Raw genomic sequence first — 20,646 nt, 5'->3', positions numbered from 1 at the left:
AGTGTGGGTGTACGTACATATTTGAGTGTGGGTGTGTCAATGTGTGTGTGAGTATGTGAGAGAAAGTGAGGACTGCAGATGCTGGACATCAGAGTCAAAAAGTGTGGCACTGGAAAAGCACAGCAGGTCAGGCAGCATCCGAGGAGCAAGACAGTCAACGTTTCGAGCATAAACTCGTCATCAGGAACATTCCTGATGAAGAGCTTAGGCTCAAAACATTGACTCTCCTGCTCCTCAGATGCTGCCTGACCTGTTGTGCTTTTCCAGCGCCACACGTTTTGACGGTGTGGGCATGTGTGCGTCTAAGCATGTGTGTGTGCGCGGGCGCATCTAAGTGTGTGTGTGCGCGCGCGCATCTAAGTGTGTGTGTGTGTGTGTGTGCGTATGCACGTGTGTGCGTAGGGGATGTGTGTGTATGTGTCTGAGTGAGTGAGCATGTGTGAGTGAGCGTGCACATGCACAGAGATATGTTTATGTGCAGGGGGGGATGTGTGTGAGAGTATGTGTCTGCATGAGTGTGTGTGTTTCTGTGTGTGCGCATGCGCACACATACACGGAACTATGTGTGTGAGAGTATGTGTGTATGTGTGTGTGCGCACGTGCACACGTGCACATGCATGGATGTATGTGTGTGAGAGTACGTGTCTGCATGAGTGAGTGTGTGTGTGAGTGCGTGTGCATGCGCACATGCACAGAGGTATGTGTGTGTTTGTGAAACTCAGTTAACCTGAAAGCTCCTGGTCTTGCAGTGTAAAGAGCTGTTGGTTTGAGTGTTACAGACTGGCACAATCCAAGGCCTGGGGCAGCTGGTTTGATGGGAAAAGGTCACTATCGAGAAGCCTCCCAGCACAGTACAGTGAGGGGCTGCAGCATTGGAAAACCCCTTGGGCTGTCTGCTTAACAGCAATTCAAAATTGCAATCATAAGCTGTAATTCTGCTGCTGCTTCAGTTACACTGGCATCAGGGACGGATATTCTGCTGTGCTAACATTTAGCTCAACCAGATGCGAGCTGCTGAAATGATAAGTCCTGAGAATAAAAGGAAATAATCTGAAGGTGGGTCTTGAAGATTTTGATTGACGGGGCTGTAATGACATTGATTGGCAGCTTTTTCCATTTAGGATTATCCTTGGGAAGAAGATTAATAATGTATTGTCTTGGAAACATACAACCTTTGCAGTTAGCGTGGACAGCTATCTTGTGTAATGTAATTGCTGGAAGGTACCAGGTAGCTGTTTCTATTCCTGAGATGCTGCCTAACCTGCTGTGCTTTGACCAGCAACACATTTGCAGCTGTGATCTCCAGCATCTGCAGACCTCATTTTTTACTCTGTCAATTCTCCCCAACACTCTGTCCATCCCATATTTCGTAGAATGTGCTCAGTCCCCTCTTTGCTGTTGTTTTGAATCTTTGATCAAGGATGTGACTCTAGTGTGGGATTGGTGCAGAATCAAGCAACATGCCTTTGAGGGACTTGAATCTTACTTCTATCTCCTGCTGTATAAGGATCCCACACACAGTGAACACACTCTGGGATTGGAGAAACCAACGTTTGGTAACCTGTCTGATATTTTTGTTACAATACAAAAGGTTCCTCCTCAGAAATCCAAGACCGCTGGTTGCTTTGGGTGTAATCTGCTGAAAATGGAATCCCCATTGAAGATTGTAAGTATAGCGAGATTCCTCAGATCACCACATTATATTAAATCAAGCAGGATGTGTATTACATTTCACTCCATGTTATATTTGAACGGTCACAAAACATACTTTTGTCGTGCTTGAACAAAGTATACTTTTTGGAAAATGTTTGTGTGTGTGTGTCTGTACATGTGTTTCTGGATGTATATGTGTCTGTATGTGTCTGTGCATGTGCATAGAGTCGTAGAGATGTGCATGTATGTGTTATGTGTGCGTGTGTCTTTGTCTGTGGGTGTGCGTGTCCGTGTGTATATTGTTGTGTGTGTCTGTGTGTCATATTGTGTGCGCGCGTGTGTCTGTGTGTATATGTGTGTCTGTGTGTATATTGTGTGTGTGTGTGTGTGTGTGCACATGTATGGAGACATGATGTGTTTCATGGGTGTGTATATTTTTCCTGGAGCAACTGAAAAACAGCAGCCCAATCGCTGGTGAGTAAATAACCTCAAATTCACGGGCATCCTGTCAAACAGCTGCTAGTCAGATATTGGGAAGGATTATGGAGGTAGCTTTAACATTGAGTACAAGCAGGAATAAAACATTCACACTTCACTAGCTTCACAGTAATAAATCCCTCAGTCCTTCAGACACACAGCCTGACTGTAATACAGATGACTAAATAACAGGGTGATCAGCTACAGGGCAAATCTTCTGCTAACAATAATGTTTCACTCAGGAGTTTATTTCCCAGTGACACCTTTTCAGGAATATTGCTGAACCTGCAAAGAGCTCCCAGAGAGGAACATGATCTCTTTCTGAAACTGAAATATTGAATAGCCTTGTTTGACAATTCTCTGACTTTGAATTAACTCAAAGTCATGGGTACTTTTACACCCAGTGTATAATTCTCAGACCTGAGTGATGTTAAACGTTCTGAGCACTTAAGAGAACATTTCTGCCGTCAGAAAACAGACCTACATTTTACACAGTCTCAGGATTGCTGATTCTCTCCCCTGTACCCTCTACCATATGAACACACACACACACACACACACACACTCACACTAATTTATCTCCCACTTTGGAGTGGGCTTTCTGAGTTTCAAATGAAGCTAACTTGCAGAAACATTACTGGCACATCCGGGTGGGCACAATCTAAAGGGCACTGGCTGAGGAGTTGACATTGTAAGACCATGCAGGATGTGACAGCGGGAGGGCCAGGTGTGGTGATTGAAGGAGCAATGTGCAGTGAACGATGGGCAAGGGCATAGTGAGTGATGGTACAATGGGTGAGGGGTCAGTGGGTGAGGGTGTGGTAAGTGGGGGAATTGTGATGGGTGAGTGTGAGGTGCATGAGGGGGCAGTAGGTGAGGAGGCAGTGGGTGAAGGGTCAGTGGGTGAAGGGTCAGTGGGTGACAAGGCAATGGGTGACGGGGTAGTGGGTGAGGGATCAGTGGGTGAGGGTGTGGAAAGTGGGGGAATTGTGGTGGGTGTGTGTGAGGTGCACGAGGGGGCAGTAGGTGAGGAGGCAGTGAGTGAAGGGTCAGTGGGTGACAGGGCAATGGGTGATGGGTCAATGGGTAATGGGGCAGTGGGTGAAGGTGTGATAAGTGGGGGAATAGTGGCGGGTGAGTTTGAGGTGCATGAGGGGGCAGTAGGTGAGGAGGCAGTAGGTGAGGAGGCAGTAGGTGAGGGGGCAGTAGGTGAGGAGGCAGTGAGTGAAGGGTCAGTGGGTGACGGGGCAATGGGGGAGCTGCTGACGTTGTACACGATACCTTTCACAAACATTACTTTAAAATGAAGCAGCTGTCACATCCCTCTCTATTTCATGATATTGATATTCAACCTTTGCCTACAGTAATGAGTCCCTCACACCCCTCCCCCTCTCTGGATTGTTTGTGATACAATCTGGATTTTTAAAATTGTAAATTGTGCATTTGTCCTGGTCAGCACTATCACTGGGGAGTCTAGCCATTTATTGGTGGTAACATTCTGTGCCCCTTAGTGTCAAGTGTGATAAAATAATATGCAATGAAGCAGCGAGCAGTGTCACTCACTGGTGCCAAGGCGGTCATCGGGAACTGGTAGTGTACACTGTAGGACAGAGGATGCGTTAATCAGAAGGAGTGAAAGTTGTTCATGAAGGGTGGAAAACATGTGCCAAATGGTTAGCAGTGTTTATCAGACAGCTGTTGCGATGTTACCAAATGTAGCCTCCATCATCCGTCTCCCCAGCTTCACCCTCTTCCTCCTCTGTTTCTTCCGCAGTCTCTTCAGTCTCTTTCTCTTCCTCATCCTCCCAGCCGACTCCACTGCCAAAATCACCGGAGAAACTGATCACATCCTCTGCAGAAATGACAGAAAACCAGGGTCACTCACAGGGAACGCAATTAGCTGGACAAAGAGCAGACAGAGGGAGGTGGGCACTTTGGGACCATGTTTGGACGTTCCTTTGCAATGGCCCCACTCTTGTTCCCATTGGTTTCCTGACATGTCAATCTTCACAGAGCCCCACCAATTGGGAAAGCATATCCAGCCTTCATTAACCGATTGGATGACTGCCCATCGAAAACCTTTCCTACTTCATTTTTAGAATTAATAGATTCACGATTAAAGGTGAAGTTGTTTCCAGTCATAAACAGAACAAGAATGAGAGGGGTGCAAAGTAATGTGCAGATGAAGCAAGGGTGATGTGAGAAAAATCTTTTTCACTCAGTGAATAGTTAAGAGTGTGGAATGCACTGCCTGGAATTCAGGTAGGGGCAGGTTCAATTCAAACATTCAAGAGAGACATTGGATAGTTATTTGGATAGAAATGGTGATCAGGCATTGAGGAAAAGGCACTGGATTATACAGCCAGACTGGATAATACAGCCCGTGCTGGTATGATGGGTTCGAATGATCTACGTTTGCGATCCGGTGGTGGTTATTCACCTGGTTGGATTTCTGAAGCTGAAAATATGTTGCTGGAATAGCGCAGCAGGTCAGGCAGCATCCAAGGAACAGGAGATTCGATGTTTCGGGCATAAGCCCTTCTTCTGAAGCACCCCAAACATTTGCAGGAAAGGTGGAATCCCAAGGCAGGCTAATTCGTGCGAGCAACAACAACAATTGTAAAGCCCACTGTCCCCACAATGACAGCCGGGACACCCAACCCTAGAGGAACATGAGGGACACAGGAGGTCATTTGGCCCCTTCAACCTCCTCCACCATCCAATTAAACCTTGCTGATCTGTACCCATCTCCATCTTTATTCCACTCAGCCTTTGATACTCTGATCTAACACAACTCCATTGATCCTTCTGAAAGCTTCAGTTCACCGCCAGTAACCCCAGACCTTTCAGCCATGAAGTTCAGGAGTTAGAGAGTCATAGAGCCATACAGCTTGCAAACAGGCCATTTGGCCCAACCAGTCCAGGTCCAACGTAATCCCAAACTAGCTTTTGGATGAGTGAGTGCTTCCTGAATAGCCTGGCTCTGATTTGACCTTTTTAACCTTCTGTTTGTTCTCCCAGCAAAGGACACAGTTCCCCTCCATCAACCTGACCCGGAATTTTTAAAATTTTGAAAAGCCATGGCCGGTTTATCCTTCAAATATTCTGAACACAAAGGACCAGCCTGAGTCTCTTAATTCAGCACCAAATCCACCAAGGGTGTTTCTGATTCAAAACTTTAGTTCTTTTTGTTCACTCTTTCCTGGGACTCAGCTGTCAGTGGCTGGACCAACATCTGTTGGCCCTCCCTGATCACCCTCGAACTGAGAGGCTTGCTTAGCCTTTTCAGGGGGCTGTTCGGAGCCAATGCAACGCGAAAGCTGCAGGAACAACAGTTTAAACTCATTGAGTTCAACAACCTCAGGGCATGACTTTTGTCCCCACATTTTATTTACATCCCTCCCCTCCCCCACCATGACTTGTTTGTGTCTTGTTAGCTTTGTTCTCAGCAGAGTGGATCCATTTTCTCCAATCCATACCTACTATTTACACCTATTTTACATCTCCATTGCTTCTTTACCACCATTATCACTCCTATTTGCTCTGGGCGCCCTCACCACCTGCTCCACCTCCTCCTCCGTTAATGGCAGAAACAACTCAATTTTCCAACCCCTTCCAGTTCTGACAAAGGATAAGATTGGAATTGAAACAATATCTGTTTTTCCCTCCACAGATGCTGCCAGACCTGCTGAGTTTCTTCAGTATTTTCTGCTTTGATTTCAGATTCCCCACATCTCCAGTCTTTTACAATAAGAGTCAACCACTCTGTAGTCACATATAGGCCAGACTGAAGAAACAGGGCAGATTTCCTTCCTCTATGAACCTTAATGAACCAGATGGGTTAAGATGACACTGAAGAATACTAGAGACTAGATTTCAATTCCAGACTTTAAATCCATTAACAACCATGGGTGGGATTTGTAGCCTTGATCCCATAGGATTAGCCCGTACCTCTGGTCCAATGACATTACCAAGATCTCTCCATTTAGGTGGCTGTCCCCCTGGGGAGATTACTGTCTGTGAGAAAGGGCAATACAGAACAGCCCAAAGCAGACCACAGCAGCTAGGTGAGATGTGGCTCTTACCACAGTCAGGGTTCCCTTTAACCCGGGTTCCTGTCACCTCACTGCCTTGCTGGTCAACACACCAACACTCGCCAGAGTAAGTATCACATTGCAGCTTCCTGTAGTAACCATCCTCATCGCAACTAGGAATGAAGGTACCTGTAAGACAGAGAACAGAGTTACTCACACTGTCGTCATAATTCTGAACATCAGCTCTTTACAGAGTAGAGTTTAAAAACGTACATTTCTATAGCGCCTTTTGTGACCTTATGTTGTCCAGAACCATTAAGTGCTTTGGAACTCACTGTTGCAATGCAGGAAACATGGCAGCCAATTTGTACACAGCAAGCTCCCACAAACAATGAGGATTAGCTTTTCAAGCAGATTGGAGGTGTGGGTTGAGGGATAGAACATTGGCTAGGAACAATTTCCCAGCTCATCAACAAATTAGACCAAAGGGATCCTCAAATCCACCCAATAGTTTGAGAGTCAGAGCCATAGAGTCACACAGACCTTTCAGTCCAAGCAGTCCCGTGCTGAACGTAATCCCAAACTAGAAAGATTCAAACAAGGACACGAGGGCCTTGATTCAGTTTCTCATCACGAGTGCACTGGGTTTAGTAGTGGACATGCTGATGCTCTGGGGACAGCGAGAGAACTGTAGGAAGGCAGAGGAGTGACTGACTGGCCCCCGGTGTTTGGTACCTCTAAGATCCCTAAGCCCAATGAATTTATTCCAAAAGAAATTACTTTTGAACGACATTCACAACTGCCACAGAGGCACAACCACGAACCACAAGTGCAATGGTCATCAAAATCAATCTGTTTTAATGCATCCAAGGGATGTGGGCATTACTGGCTGGGCCAGCATTTCTAGCCAGTCTCTAGTTGCCCTTCAGAAGGTGATGGTGAGCTGTCCATTTGAATTGGTGGAGACCTTGTGTTGTAGGTTCACCCACAATGCCCTGAAGGAGAGAGTTCCGGGATTATGACTCAGTGACAGTGAAGGAGCTGCGATATATTTCCCAGTCACGATGGTGAGTGGCCTGGAAGGGAACTTGCAGATGTTTCCATGCACCTGCTGCCCTTGGGCTTTTAGATGGAAGTAGTCATAGGTTTGGAAGGTGCTGTCTAAGGAGCCTTGGTGAATTTCTGCAGTGGGTCTAGTAGATAGTACACATACTGCTGCTAAATGACGGTGCTGGAGGAAGTGGATGTGGTACTAATCAAGCGGATTTCTGGGATAGTGTTGAGCTTCTTGAGTATTGTTGGATCTGCACACATCCAGGCAAATGGGGACTATTCCATCACACTCATGACTTGTGCCTTGTTGGTGGTGGAAAGGCTTTGGGGCATCAGGAAGTGCAATACTCATTGGAACATTCCTAGTCTCTGACCTTCACTTAGAGTCATAGAGTCAAACAGCACGGAAACAGGCCGTATGGTCCAACCAATCCATGCTGACTATAATCCCAAATGAAACTAGCCCCATTCCTGTGCTCTGCCCATATCCCTCCAAACATTTCTTATTCATGTATCCATCCAAATGTCTTTTAAACGTTGTAACTGAACCTGCATCTGCCAGTTCCTCTAGAAGTTCATTTCACACACAAACCACTCTCCGTTTAAGAAAATTGCCCCTCATGCTCTTTTTAAATCTTTCTCCATAAAAATATGGCCCCTAGTCTCGAAATCCCCCACCCTAGGGAGAAGACACCTGCTATTCACCTAATCTATACCTCTCTTGATTTAAAAAAATCTCTACAGCATGGTGGCTCGTGGTTAGCACTGCTGCCTCACCGTGCCAGGAACCCGGGTTTGATTCCAGCCTCAGGCGACTGTCTGTGTGGACATTCTCCCACTGTCTGCGTGGGTTTCCTCCCACAGTCTACAAATGTGCAGGTTAGGGTGACTTGGCCATGCTAAATTGCACCATAGTGTCCAGGGATGTGCTGGTTAGGTGCTTTAGTCAGGGGTAAATTTAGAGTAATAGGGTAGTGCAATGGGTCTGGGTGGGTTACTCTTCGGAGGGTTGGTGTGGACTTGTTGGGCTGAAGGGCCTGCTTCCATACTGTAGGGATTCTATGGGTTTTTTTTAGATTAGATTAGATTACTTACAGTGTGGAAACAGGCCCTTCGGCCCTACAAGTCCACACCAACCCGCCGAAGCGCAACCCACCCATATTCCTACATTTACCCCTTACCTAAATTGGCAATTTAGCATGGCCAATTCACCTGACCTGCACATCTTTGGAATGTGGGAGGAAACTGGAGCACCCGGAGGAAACCCACGCAGACACGGGGAGAATTTGCAAACTCCACACAGTCTGTTGCCTGAGTCGGGAATTGAACCCGGGTCTCAGGCGCTGTGAGGCAGCAGTGCTAACCACTGTGCCACCGTGCCGCCCACAAGGTCACCCCTCAGCATCCTACGCTCTAGTGAAAAAGGTCCCAGCCTAACTTCTAGTCCTCGTGTTTGGTCTAGTTCAGGTTCTGGTTGGATTTGTTGAAATCTCTGCTGTCTTAAACTAATTCTGAACACCATACATTAAATTGAAGGAACCACGGATTAGTTCTCTGGTTTTTAGGGACAAATAGATTGATCAAAAGGATGTGTTGACTAATATCTTACTAAATATCCTACTTACAATAAAAATCAAACCAGATTTTGTCAGCCATTCTGCTCACCAATTCCTTTTTGCTTTCTGCTGAAAGGCTCTCCCAGTTTACAGGCTATTCGACTAAACAAGCCAGACTGACGTGTTTTTTGATGTTTGCATACGTGCTTTGGAGATAAACTACACAATCTCCTCCTAATCTAATCTACTGTTTGGTTTACTGTAGCTTAAGCCATTTCAAACCACAACCAACCAGCTCCCTGAATTGATGACCCCAATCATTAACCAGCAATTTATCTGCTGAACAACTCGCGATCAGATTTGCTTTTGCAAACATTGAAGCACTTTCCAAATCTGAAGCCCTGACACAAATGCCGTTTCACAAGATGCCAGGGAAAATGCATAGGCTGCATACTCTGCCCTGTGGATCGCCTTTTAAGGATAGGATCTGTGTTGTAGTTCAGTGGAGATTGGATACGGGTTTCCACTCGGTTATACACAGAGATGCAGAAGCACCCATCACACATGTACAGCCATATGTACACACTAAAAACAGACACATGCAAATGCACACATTCGCACCAAAACACTCAAACACGCAGGGAAATGCATAACAGAAACACATAAATATGCAAACACACACATACATGCAAACACACAGGTGCACAAGTACTGATCACACATGTACACACATGCTCAAACACACCCACATATGCACAAACATCCATTATATACGTGCATACATGCACACACATTCACACATGCACACACATATTCAGATTCGGGACTTCAGCTGGGATGTTACACTGTGTCCAGGGGCTGGCTGGTGGAGTGAGCTTGCAGGGATTTTATCAAGGTGTTGATGGCCTGCTTGCCTTTAGGCCAACTGAGGTACATAATTGACCATTAATGACCATTTAACAGCTCCTTGCTGGTATTTTGTTATCAGTTGAGGGGGGGAGGGGGTAGAATGCTTCATCACCCCTACCTCCTCAGCAGGGAGCTGTCTACTTGGCTCCAACAAGCCCCAACCCCGACTTTCCTTCAGGTTGCTCAGGTCTGGACTGACCTGCAATTCCAGCAATGGCCACACACCTGAGTGGCGCTGCTGGGACTAGAGGAGCTGTTGGCGCTCCAATTGGTCAGCTGCTCTTGAAGGTGGGATGGTGTGCCTCATTCGGGGAAGAAGCCACGAATGCAAACAATTACCCGCCTTAACAATGCAAAACATGAGTCACAGAGCTCAGGCCAGTGAAGGTAGGCTTGACCGGATATCTGGGCTATTTGTGGGAGCATGCAGAAACCTACCCAATACAACCCTATTATTCTTACACATATCTGAGATCTCCCGACATCTCTGCACCTCAGTTTCTGCTGACTATTGGGAAGCCTATAGTACAATCCCATCAAGGTGATCACCCCCTTCTTATTCCTGAATTCCACCCATTTAGCTTCACTGCATAATCCCTCGAAGAACCTAATCCCTAATCAAAAACGACTCCTCTCCTCTCTTGCCTCCCTTTCTATCCTTCCTATACCATCTCTAGCACAGAACATTGAGCTGCCAGTTCTGTCCTTCCCTCAGCCATGTCTCTGTAACAGCCATAATGTCTCAGTCCCATGCTCCCAACCATGCCCTGAGTTAATCCACCTGTCAGACGCCTTGCACTGCAATAAATGCAGTTTAATTAATCAGTTGCACCTCGTTCTCTGACATGCTCCTGCCTGTCTTCTCCAATTAATTTACTTTCTTTAACTTCTGAACCATCCTCAGCTTTCTCTCTATTTTCACTACTGCTTAGGATAACCCCCTCCCCATTCCCCAGTCATTTAAATGCTCTTGAATAGCACTAGCAAAGCTCCCTGCCAGGATATTGGTCTCCCTCCAGTTCAGGTGAAACCCGTCCCTTTTGACCAGGTCTCTTCTGCCCCAGAAGAGATCCCAACGATCCAAAAAAAAAATCAGAATCCTTGCACCCTGCACCATCTCCTCAGCCACTCATTTACTGCCATCAGCTCCCAGCAACTGAACAGCCCCCTCCTCAGATCCCCTAACAGGCAAGGATTCTGGTCAAATGCTCAGCCCTCTCCGTCTCTGATCCTTCTAACTCCTGGATCTAGCCTTCCAAAATAACAGATCCAGAAAGCCCCTGCCTGTAGTTAGTCCACTGCTACTAACACTGTTACAGAACCCTCAACAACTGCGTGAAACAGGTAAATCTCCCAAGCTCAGTCCACTACGAAGAAGTTCCCTTTCTGGAGATCTTCGAGGAGAAAGTGAGGTCTGCAGATGCTGGAGATCAGAGCTGAAAATGTGTTGCTGGAAAAGCGCAGCAGGTCAGGCAGCATCTAAGGAACAGGAGATATGACATTTCGGGCATAAGCCCTTCTTCAGGAATCCTGGAAATGTCAGCCTCTCCCAAACTCTGTCTCCCTGTCTCCTTTCTCACGTATTATAATTGTTTTGTACAGTAAAATTTCCAAAAGTAATGTTAAATGAAAACATTCTGTTCTCTGCCCCAAAAGGCAAAGAAAAAAATCATTTGAGAAGCTTCCAACTTAGGACCAGTTCCAAGATCGACACTTGAATCATAGAGTCACAGAGATGTACAGCATGGAAACAGACCCTTTGGTCCAACTCCTCCATGCTGACCAGCTATCTTAACCTAATCTAGTCCCATTTGCCAGCACTTGGCCCATTTCCCTCTAAACTCTTCCTAATCATATACCCATACAGATGCCTTTTAAATGTTGCAATTGTACCAGCCTCCACCACTTCCTCTGGCAGCTCATTCCATACCACCCTCTGCGTAAAAAAGTTGCCCTTAGGTCCCTTTTAAATCTTTCCCCTCTCACCCTAAACCCTCTAGTTCTGGACTCCCCCACTCTGGGAAAAATACCTTACCCATTAATCCTATTCATGCCCCTAATGATTTCATTAATCTCTAAAAGGTCACCCCTCAGCCTCCGACACTCCAGGGAAAACAGCCCCAGCCTATTTAGCCTCTCACTGTAGCTCAAACCCTCCAACCTTGGCAACATCCTTGTAAATCTTTTCTGAACCCTTTCAAGTTTCACAACATCCTTCCGATAGGAGGGAGACCAGAAAGACACTACTCTCCTGTCACCGTGTTTTTACGTGAATTTTTCTTCTGAGGTAATATCACTTCCCCAGAAGAACGTTTAATGAACTATTTGTTTTTCAACAATCTAACAGCTTTCAATTTCTGATGTTCCTAGTACAAGCTCAGTAACTACCAGACTTGCTGACTTTGATACCACTATGTGACGTGACGGACTTGTGTGTTTTGTAGCAAAAGGCATAGAATAAAATACAGAACATTGAGATGACAAGACAGCCCAATCTCCTGCTTTATAAAACTTATAAATAGCAAGTTAATGATTGGGAATACCTTTCATTTCCATTCTGTAAATTAAAGACACCTTGCATTTGTAATTATTATTTATCACAGAATTGTTACAGTGCAGAGGCTATTCAGCCCATTGTTCCTGCACCGGTTCCATCCCCAAGTGCCAATCTCCTGCCTTTCCCCCCCACCCCTAGGCACTATTTCTATCCAAATAACCATCCAATGCCCCTCTGGAATGTCTCAGTTGAACCTGCCTCCACCACAGTTCCAGCCAGTGCATTCCAGACCTTAACTACTTGCTGTGTGAAAAATACTTTCCTTACATCACCCTTCTTTTATTTGCACATCATATTTAAATATGGCTTCCCTTTCTCTTCTCTTTTACGAGTGGAAACAGCTTTTCCCTGTCTATTCTATCTAGATCATACATGATTTTGAAATCAGATCTCTTCTCAGCCTTCTGCAATACAGTGGCTCAGCGGTTAACACTACTGCCTCACAGCACCAGGGTCCTGCGTTCGATTCTACCTTCAGCTAACTGTCCGTGTGGAGTTTGCACATTCTCCCCGTGTCTTCGGGGGTTTTCTCCGGGTGCTCCAGTTTCCTCCCACACTCCAGAGATGCGCAGGATTGGCCATGGAAAATTGCACATAGTGTCCAGGAATGTGCAGGATTAGATGGGTTAGGCCTGGGAAAGGTGGGGTTAGGGGTCTGGGAGGGATGCCCTTCAGAAGGTCGGTGCAGACTTGATGGGCTGAATGGCCCCTGTGGGAATTCAAGGACTTTTCAAAAGCATGCAGTTTTGATGCATTTCCATCTTTCTATGTGCACTGCAGAGCTGAGGTTCCTTGGCAGTTAATTGCACTGAAGAGTTCACTTAGCTGCGATTTGCAATCTGGAGGCTGTGAGCTAATGAAAAAAGATGACAGTCTCCAGCCGAGACTCACCAGGCACTTTCCGCACCGCCTCTTGCAGTTGGATCTTCTCGAGCGCAGCCAGGCAGGGGGGCTCTGTGTCAACACAAAGAGAACATTAATCGATCAACCAACAGCATGATTCCACATCCAGTGAATACACCAGCACACCCTTCACAGGAGCACTCTGCGAATCGCAGCTTGTGAGGAGACAGCAGGAGAGATGGAGAGGTTGGTTTTCAGGAGGGGAGGGAGGGAGGGAGAGCTGACCAGGTACGAATGGCCTACCCCTTTCTCTATTTTCGATGTTTCTAAGTGAGTCAGGAAGGTACAGACAGGCATTCCACAGCTTAGAGTCCAGTGAGCTGAACAGTGGTGGAATGACTAAAACTGGAGATGGACAAGGGGGCAGAACTGGGAAAATAGCCACCAGATTGAAAATTCAGAAAAGACTGGCACAGTGACTCAGTGCTGCCTCACAGTGCCAGGGACCCAGGTTTGATTCCAGCCTCAGGGGAAGTTTGCTATTTTCCCCGTGGTGTGACAGCGCTGCTCCTTTAACAAGAATATACTGTCCTTGGCTTCTTTTTCAGAGAGGTCGGAAAAGCAGCGATTCCCAAAAGTCAAGGTTTTGAAGGGTTTTAGGGCCATTTGATTATAGTTAACAGATACTGCCTCAGGAAAAGGGCTTTCGAGTTTTGAATAAAAAACACTGGAACAATGGAAGGGGAGTGGCCAGTTCTGCCAGCTCAGCTTTTCTCTGGTTTGGTTTGGTTTGAACAAGCAGGCAGTTGTGAAGCTGCTGGACCCAAGCAGGTCCATGCAGGTCGATCCTCTCTCTCTCTGACATCTCTCTTGTAAGACCCTGTGTTTGATCTTACCTTTTGTGCCAAGGGGTGTTTATGAGGAAGGTTGCAAGCATTTGGAACAGCATCACTAAGTTGGGAAAATTTGTTGGGTTTTCAGGTAGGTTAAGTTATTCTACATTCTGTTCTCCTTTGTTTGTGTTTCATTTGGTAATCTTGTAAATAAATTGTTTAGTTTAAAACTAAGTAGTTTCACCAGCTGCAATCACTCCACCTGTTTAAAAGAATTAGCAAAGTTAGGGTCTGGGCTACTTTCCTGAAAGTTTTGAGGGGTCTGGACTGGTCCACAACAGTGGGTACCGTCTAGGTATTCCAGTGTCCTCCCACAGCCCAAAGATGTACACATTAGGGTGGTTTGGCCATGCTAAATTGCCCATAGCGTCCAGGGATGTACAGGCTAGATGGGTTAGCCATGGGAAATGCAGGGGATGGGGTTTGTGTGGTGATGCACTTTGGAGGGTTGGTGTGAACTTGATGGGCTGAAAGGCCTGCCTCCAGCCGACAGGGATTCTATGATTCTAAAACATCAACTGGAAGAAATCAGCGGAGAGACTGGCACAAAACGTGTGGGGGCGGTTATGAAAGGAGAGGGGGAGAGGCAGCAAGAGGAAATGATTCAGTTCAATACAATGAAAACTGAAACTGTGTTACTGCTGAAACAGGGTTCGTCTTGTTGTAGTGGGCCAGTGGCGCAATGGATAACGCGTCTGACTACGGATCAGAAGATTCTAGGTTCGACTCCTGGCTGGCTCGAGTACTTTGGGCGGCACGGTGGCACAGTGGTTAGCACTGCTGCCTCACAGCACCAGGGACCTGAGTTCAATTCCCGCCTCAGGCGACTGTCTGTGTGGAGTTTGCACGTTCTCCCCGTGTCTGCGTGGGTTTCCTCCGGGTGCTCCGGTTTCCTCCCACAATCCAAAGATGTGCGGGGTCAGGTGAATTGGCCATGCTAAATTGCCCGTAGTGTTAGGTAAGGGGTAAATGTAGGGGTATGGGTGGGTTGCGCTTCGGCGGGTCGGTGTGGACTTGTTGGGCCGAAGGGCCTGTTTCCACATTGTAAGTAATCTAATCATCCAGTTGAATTTGGGCACATTTCATAAAACATTGGGTGGACGTTGACTAGTGAAGGAATGGTCCAGCTACCAACACTGACATTAGTATCACGGCAACACCTACTTTCCCTCCAGAAGCAGAAACACCATTCAGCCATGGAAACATGTCCGTCTCTGTAGGTGTCGCAGGAGTTGAAGAAGGGTCTCACGCAGACTTCATATTTGTCCAGATTGATGGCTGCAAGCTCTGCCTCATCCAGGAACAGGTCCACATCCGTATCCAGCTTGGAAAACATCCAACCGACTGAATCCCTGCAGCTGGCCACCATATTCTTATCCAACACTTTACCAGAGAGAAAAAAAAACAGAGATTATGACTTAGAAAGAAGCTAGTTATGGCTAAGAAATGAAGCAAATCCTTAGGTAAACCAAGACACTATTTTACTTCATTCATGGGATGAGGGTGCCACTGGCAGTGCCAACATTTATTGCCTAATTGCCAAGATGGTAGTTAAGAGTTAACCCCATTGCTGTGGGTCTGGAGTCAGAGATTAGGGGAGGACAGTAGTATCTTTCCCCAAGGGATATTCGTGAACCAGAAGGGTTTTTCCTGACAAATGATTCATGATCACCATTAGACTCTTACTTCCAGAATTTCACTGAATCCAAGTTCCACCAACTGCTGAGGCAGGATTCAAACCCAAATCCATGGAACATTCCCTGGCTCTTTGGATGAATAGCCCAGCGGTAATACCATTAGGCCATTTCCCAGCAGAAACATTCTCTGAGAGAATACACTGAAATGTCTAGGTTGACTTGGACTCTCTCAATTGGCTAGACTTCAGCCTATAGTGGGGATTTTACTGTGCCAAGACCAAATCCTATCTAGTACAGAGGTGCAAGATGCACACATTAGTGAATATAGTAGTCATGCTGTGCATAATAAGATCCCACAATTGGATGAATGGCCGGATGGTCTTTTTAAGGGTTCCTTTGGATTGAGGGCTGCATTTCCTTGGACGGGCTTGAGAAATGGTACATCAATGTGGAGACAGACCAAGTCAAACCCAGTCCAAAATTTGGAATGTAATTGGTGAAATGTTCTTGAATTCCATGTTACAATCCTCTCCCCCCCCTTACTCTAAAGATCTTAAGTCGCACCACACCAGGTGGAGGTGTCGGTGTTGGACTGGGGTGGACAAAGTCAGAAGTCACATGACACCAGGTTATAGTCCAACAGGTTTATTTGCAATCCCAAGCTTTCAGAGCACTGTCCCTTTGTCACCACTTCACCCTGATGAAGGGGCAGCACGCTGAAAGCTCGTGATTGCAAATAAATCTGTTGGACTATAAGCTGGTGCCACGTGACTTCTGACTTTGTCCACCCCAGTCCAACACCAGCACCTCCACATCATGGATAAAGATCTTAGTGAAATTTACGAGTCCATGGCGTTATAGAATAGTTGTTGTGGTTCTGTTCGCTGAGCTGGGAATTTGTGTTGCAGACGTTTTCTCCCCTGTCTAGGTGACATCCTAGAATCATTGAAGACATCACAGAATAGTCTTATATTCTTCATTGGCTCTGTCAAACAAAATATGGAGGCGCCGGTGTTGGACTGGGATGGACAAAGATATAAATCATACACCCAATTATAGTCCAACAGGTTTATGTGGAAGTACTAGCTTTCAGAGCACTGCTCCTTCATCAGGTAGCTGAATGAAGGACCTACCTGATGAAGGAGCAGCAATCTGTAAGCTAGTGCTTCCAAATTAACCAAATAAATTAACTTCGTCAAACAAAGCAACAAATCACACAACACCAGGTTATAGTCCAACAGGTTTAATTGGAAGCACTAGCTTTCGGAGCGTCACTCCTTCATCAGGTGGCTCATCACAGCTAACTGATGAAGGAGCAGTGCTCTGAAAGCTAGTGCTTCCAATTAAACCTGTTGGACTATAGCCTGGTGTTGTGTGATTTGTTGCTTTGTACACCCCAGTCCAACACTGGCATCAAACAAAGCAGTTAGTCCCACCGCTCCTCCTGTTCCCACTATCACTGCACTGCTTATCTCTCCTTTAACCATTACTGCAATTCCCTTTTAGGGGCTATTATTGAATTGCTATCCACCACATTCTCAGGAAGGGCAGTCTAATTCCTAAACACTTTATTCTCCGAATGTCACACTAGTTAAAAATCACCTTAAACCTACCCTGTCAAACAACCATGTAAAAGGAAAGAAAAAGCTGTTGTGTGTTTTCCACAACAGTATAAGTACAATTCAAGCTTAGGTACAATGCATTCTAGCCTGATACCAGCACCCATAGAGCTACTGTGTGTTGTAACCATGCAGTAACATTAATATGTCTCTTGTTGGTTTTCTTCTATTCTCTCATGGGACGTGAGGCCAGCATTTGTTGTCCACCTCTAATTGTTCCTGAACCAAGAGGCTTCCCAGGTCACTTCAGAGGGCAGTTAAGAATCGCTGTGGGTCAAGAGTCACACATTGACCAGATCAGACATGGAAGACTGAAATACAAACAGAAAGTGCTGGAGAAGCTCACCAGCTCCGGCTACACTGATGGAGAGAGAAACAGAATGAATGTTTTAAGTCTGAAGAGTCACACAGGAGCAGAAACATTAATTCTGTTTCTCTCTGTACAGATGATAACAGACCTGCTGAGTTTTCCTGCACTTTATGTTTTACTCCAGATTTCCAGCACGCACGGTACTTTGATTTTGATCAATGAAGGGCAACAGATTTCCTACCCTCAAGGACATTGGTGAACAGGACGGGTTTGTACAACAACCAACGACCTGTTGTTCAAGTCCATATTTTCCCAAATTGAATTTAAATCCAAATGCTATATCAGTATTTGAGCCCATACCCCCAGAGTATTAGGAGATAGTGAGGACGGCAGATGCTGGAGATCAGAGTCGAAAAATGTGGTGCTGGAAAAGCACAGCCAGTCAGGCAGTATCCGAGGAGCAGGAGAATTGACATTTCAGGCATAAGCCCTTCATCAGGAATGAGCATTAGCACCAGGTTACTAATCCAGTGACATTACCACCATATGGGAATCTTAAGAGGTTATTTTGTCCTTTTTTTAAAAAGAGAGGTTGGAAGGCAGAGGAGCAGAAAGTGAGGACTGCAGATGCTGGAGATCAGAGCTGAAAATGTGTTTCGGGAAAAGTGGTCTGGTATCATCTGTACAGTGTTGGACTGGGGTGCACAAAGTTACAAATCACACAACACCAGGTTATAGCTTTCGGAGCGCTGCTCCTGCATCAGTTAGCTGTGATGAACCACCTGATGAAGGAGCGACGCACTGAATGCTAGTACTTCCAATTAAACCTGCTGGACTATAACCTGGTGTTACGTGAGTTGTCCCGATTTGTACCGAAACGTTGATTCTACTATTCCTTTGATGCTGCTTGACCTGCTGCGCTTTTCCAGCAACACATTATTCAGGCAGAAGGGCAGAGCCAGTTACTGAAGACCACTTGAGTAAACAGCAGTTGCAGTTTACTGCAAGAGTCCTTGCAGTTTTTTTTAAAAAGGTTGGAACAATAGAAGCAGCCTGGGTGGGCATGGCCAGCTCTCACAGACCAGGCTCTCGAGTTTGTTTTTAGTTTTCAGTTCAGCTTTAGACAGGAGCAGTTGGCGTCTCGACAGAATCGGAAGCTTCAGTGAATGTCTATTGGCTGTGACTCCCTCTGACCTTTCCTTTTTGCCAAAGGGTGTGATTATGGGATGTTACAATATTGGAACAGTTAATTAGTAATTGTTACTGTATGTATTATTCTGTTAAGTGTCCGAAAGAGTTAAGTTAGTCTAAATTCCTCTTTCTTTATAACCGCAGTGTTTAAATAAATTGTTTTTCTTAACATCAAATAGTTTGACCAGCCAGATCGCATCGGGAACAGTACAATTGCCTTTAAAATAAGATAATGTCAGGCTCTAGGCTTCTTAAAATATTTTGAGGCGGGGTCTGGTCCATGGCACATTGCCTATGATGGTAGGTGCAATTTGTACCAGTCAATGTCTTGCTCTGAGTGCAGCCTGTTCTAGCTGCTGGGAGAATCTCTCTGAAGCTTACCACTGGACGCACTGCTCCCAGGTCTCCCTGAGCTGTTCTGTTTCGCATTTTCACGCAGCAACTGGAACCAGTCCCTGAGTCGATCACCGAGATCTGCCAGATCCTGGCCGGTGCAGTCAGCTGGAGAGGAAAGGAGAGAGCCAATGATGCAATTACTTGTGGAGTGGGTAGCATTATCAATACTCTGACATGGGGGTGCGAAATTTGAACCCTTAAACTGTTAGCGAAAGAGATGATGCGCTGTCAGTGAAGTATGCCCGAGAAGAACAATAAATCTGTGAGAGTCGAAATTAAACATTTAGGCGGCAAGGAGAAACAAGCCCTTGGATCAACTGCTATACAACAGATCTGAACTCAACCAAAGGCAATGAAAATGAACATCTTTTAAAATGGACCAAAAACAAGGCTTCACCTCTGCGCTATCTCGAGCTCCCTTGCTCTCTGTCCCTCCCATTTCATGTGCAGGTTAGGTGAGTTGGCCATGTTCAGGGATGTGTAGGTTAGGTGCATTAGTCAGGGGTAAGGTTAGATTACTTACTGTGTGGAAACAGGCCCTTCGGCCCAACATGTCCACATTGCAACCCACCCAGACCCATTCCCCTACACCTAACACTACGGGCAATTTAGCATGGCCAATTCACCTAACCTGCACATCTTTCGGACTGTGGGAGGAAACCGGAGGAAACCTACACAGAGAATGTGCAAATTCCACACAGTCGCCTAAGGTGGGAATTGAACCCAGATCTCTGGCGCTGTGAGGCAGCAGTGCTAACCACTGTGCCACCGTGCCACCCACAAAATGTAGAGTAATAGGGTAGGTGAATGAGTTTGGGTGGGTTAATCTTCGGAGGGTCAGTGTGGACTTGTTGGGCCAAATGGCCTATTTCCACACTGTAGAGATTCTATGATTCCATGTCTAAATCTATTGCAGGCTCATGGATAGCGATTAGGCACTCCAATCATCTACATCGCACAAATCCCAGGATAATGATAGACAGATTAGATGGAGTGACTCTTGTTTAGTGTTACCAATTTCCATGTCCACGTTTTAATACGGGATTTAAGAAGAGTTCAAAAAATATTTGCACTAATTCTTGGTGCACCAATTGGCAAATGACAAATCCAGAGTTATGGATTACACAATTAATGACCGGGGACATTAGATTTATCTGGGCACCACACTTTAGGAAGGAGATATCGGCCTAGAAGGCAGTGCAACCTAAGTTGCAACAATGATATCTGGATTTCTGGGGTTACTTTATGAGATTATACAAATTAGGTCTGTTTTCTCAAGAATTTAGAAGGCGATGGGGTGACCTGATTGAAATCTTCAAGATATTAACAGGAGAAGACAGGGTAAAGATAAACTATTTCCACTAGTTGGAGATTATAGAACGAGGAGACATAGTCTGAGAATTAGGGCCATATGGTTCAGGAGAGACGTTAGGAAGTATTTCTACACAAGAAAGGGTGGGAGATGCTTGGAATGCTGTTGCGCATGCTCTTTGGACGCAAGATCAATCAATAATTTTA

The 20,646-nt window shown here is 45.9% G+C and overlaps 1 protein-coding gene and 1 non-coding gene across 2 annotated transcripts in view; one reads left to right on the top strand and one right to left on the bottom strand.

Annotated features, from left to right (window-relative positions):
- Positions 1-263: 263 nt before the first annotated feature.
- Positions 264-20,646, bottom strand: part of spock2 (SPARC (osteonectin), cwcv and kazal like domains proteoglycan 2) — an 81,423-nt gene continuing 61,040 nt past the window's right edge. The window contains exons 6-10 of the mRNA XM_060854234.1: positions 19,114-19,233; positions 15,140-15,358; positions 13,131-13,193; positions 6,216-6,353; positions 264-3,982 (exon numbers count right to left, since the gene is read on the bottom strand). Coding sequence (XP_060710217.1) covers positions 3,837-3,982; positions 6,216-6,353; positions 13,131-13,193; positions 15,140-15,358; positions 19,114-19,233 — 686 coding nt within the window. The 3' untranslated portion in view covers positions 264-3,836. The remainder of the gene's footprint in view (positions 3,983-6,215; positions 6,354-13,130; positions 13,194-15,139; positions 15,359-19,113; positions 19,234-20,646) is intronic.
- On the top strand, positions 14,644-14,716 carry trnar-acg (transfer RNA arginine (anticodon ACG)). The gene has a single exon. It is a non-coding gene; the product is annotated as a tRNA-Arg (tRNA).

This window comes from Hemiscyllium ocellatum, chromosome 43, assembly GCF_020745735.1.
Source record: "Hemiscyllium ocellatum isolate sHemOce1 chromosome 43, sHemOce1.pat.X.cur, whole genome shotgun sequence".
Classification (NCBI taxonomy): domain Eukaryota; kingdom Metazoa; phylum Chordata; class Chondrichthyes; order Orectolobiformes; family Hemiscylliidae; genus Hemiscyllium; species Hemiscyllium ocellatum.
This window is presented reverse-complemented; position numbering and strand designations above follow the sequence as displayed.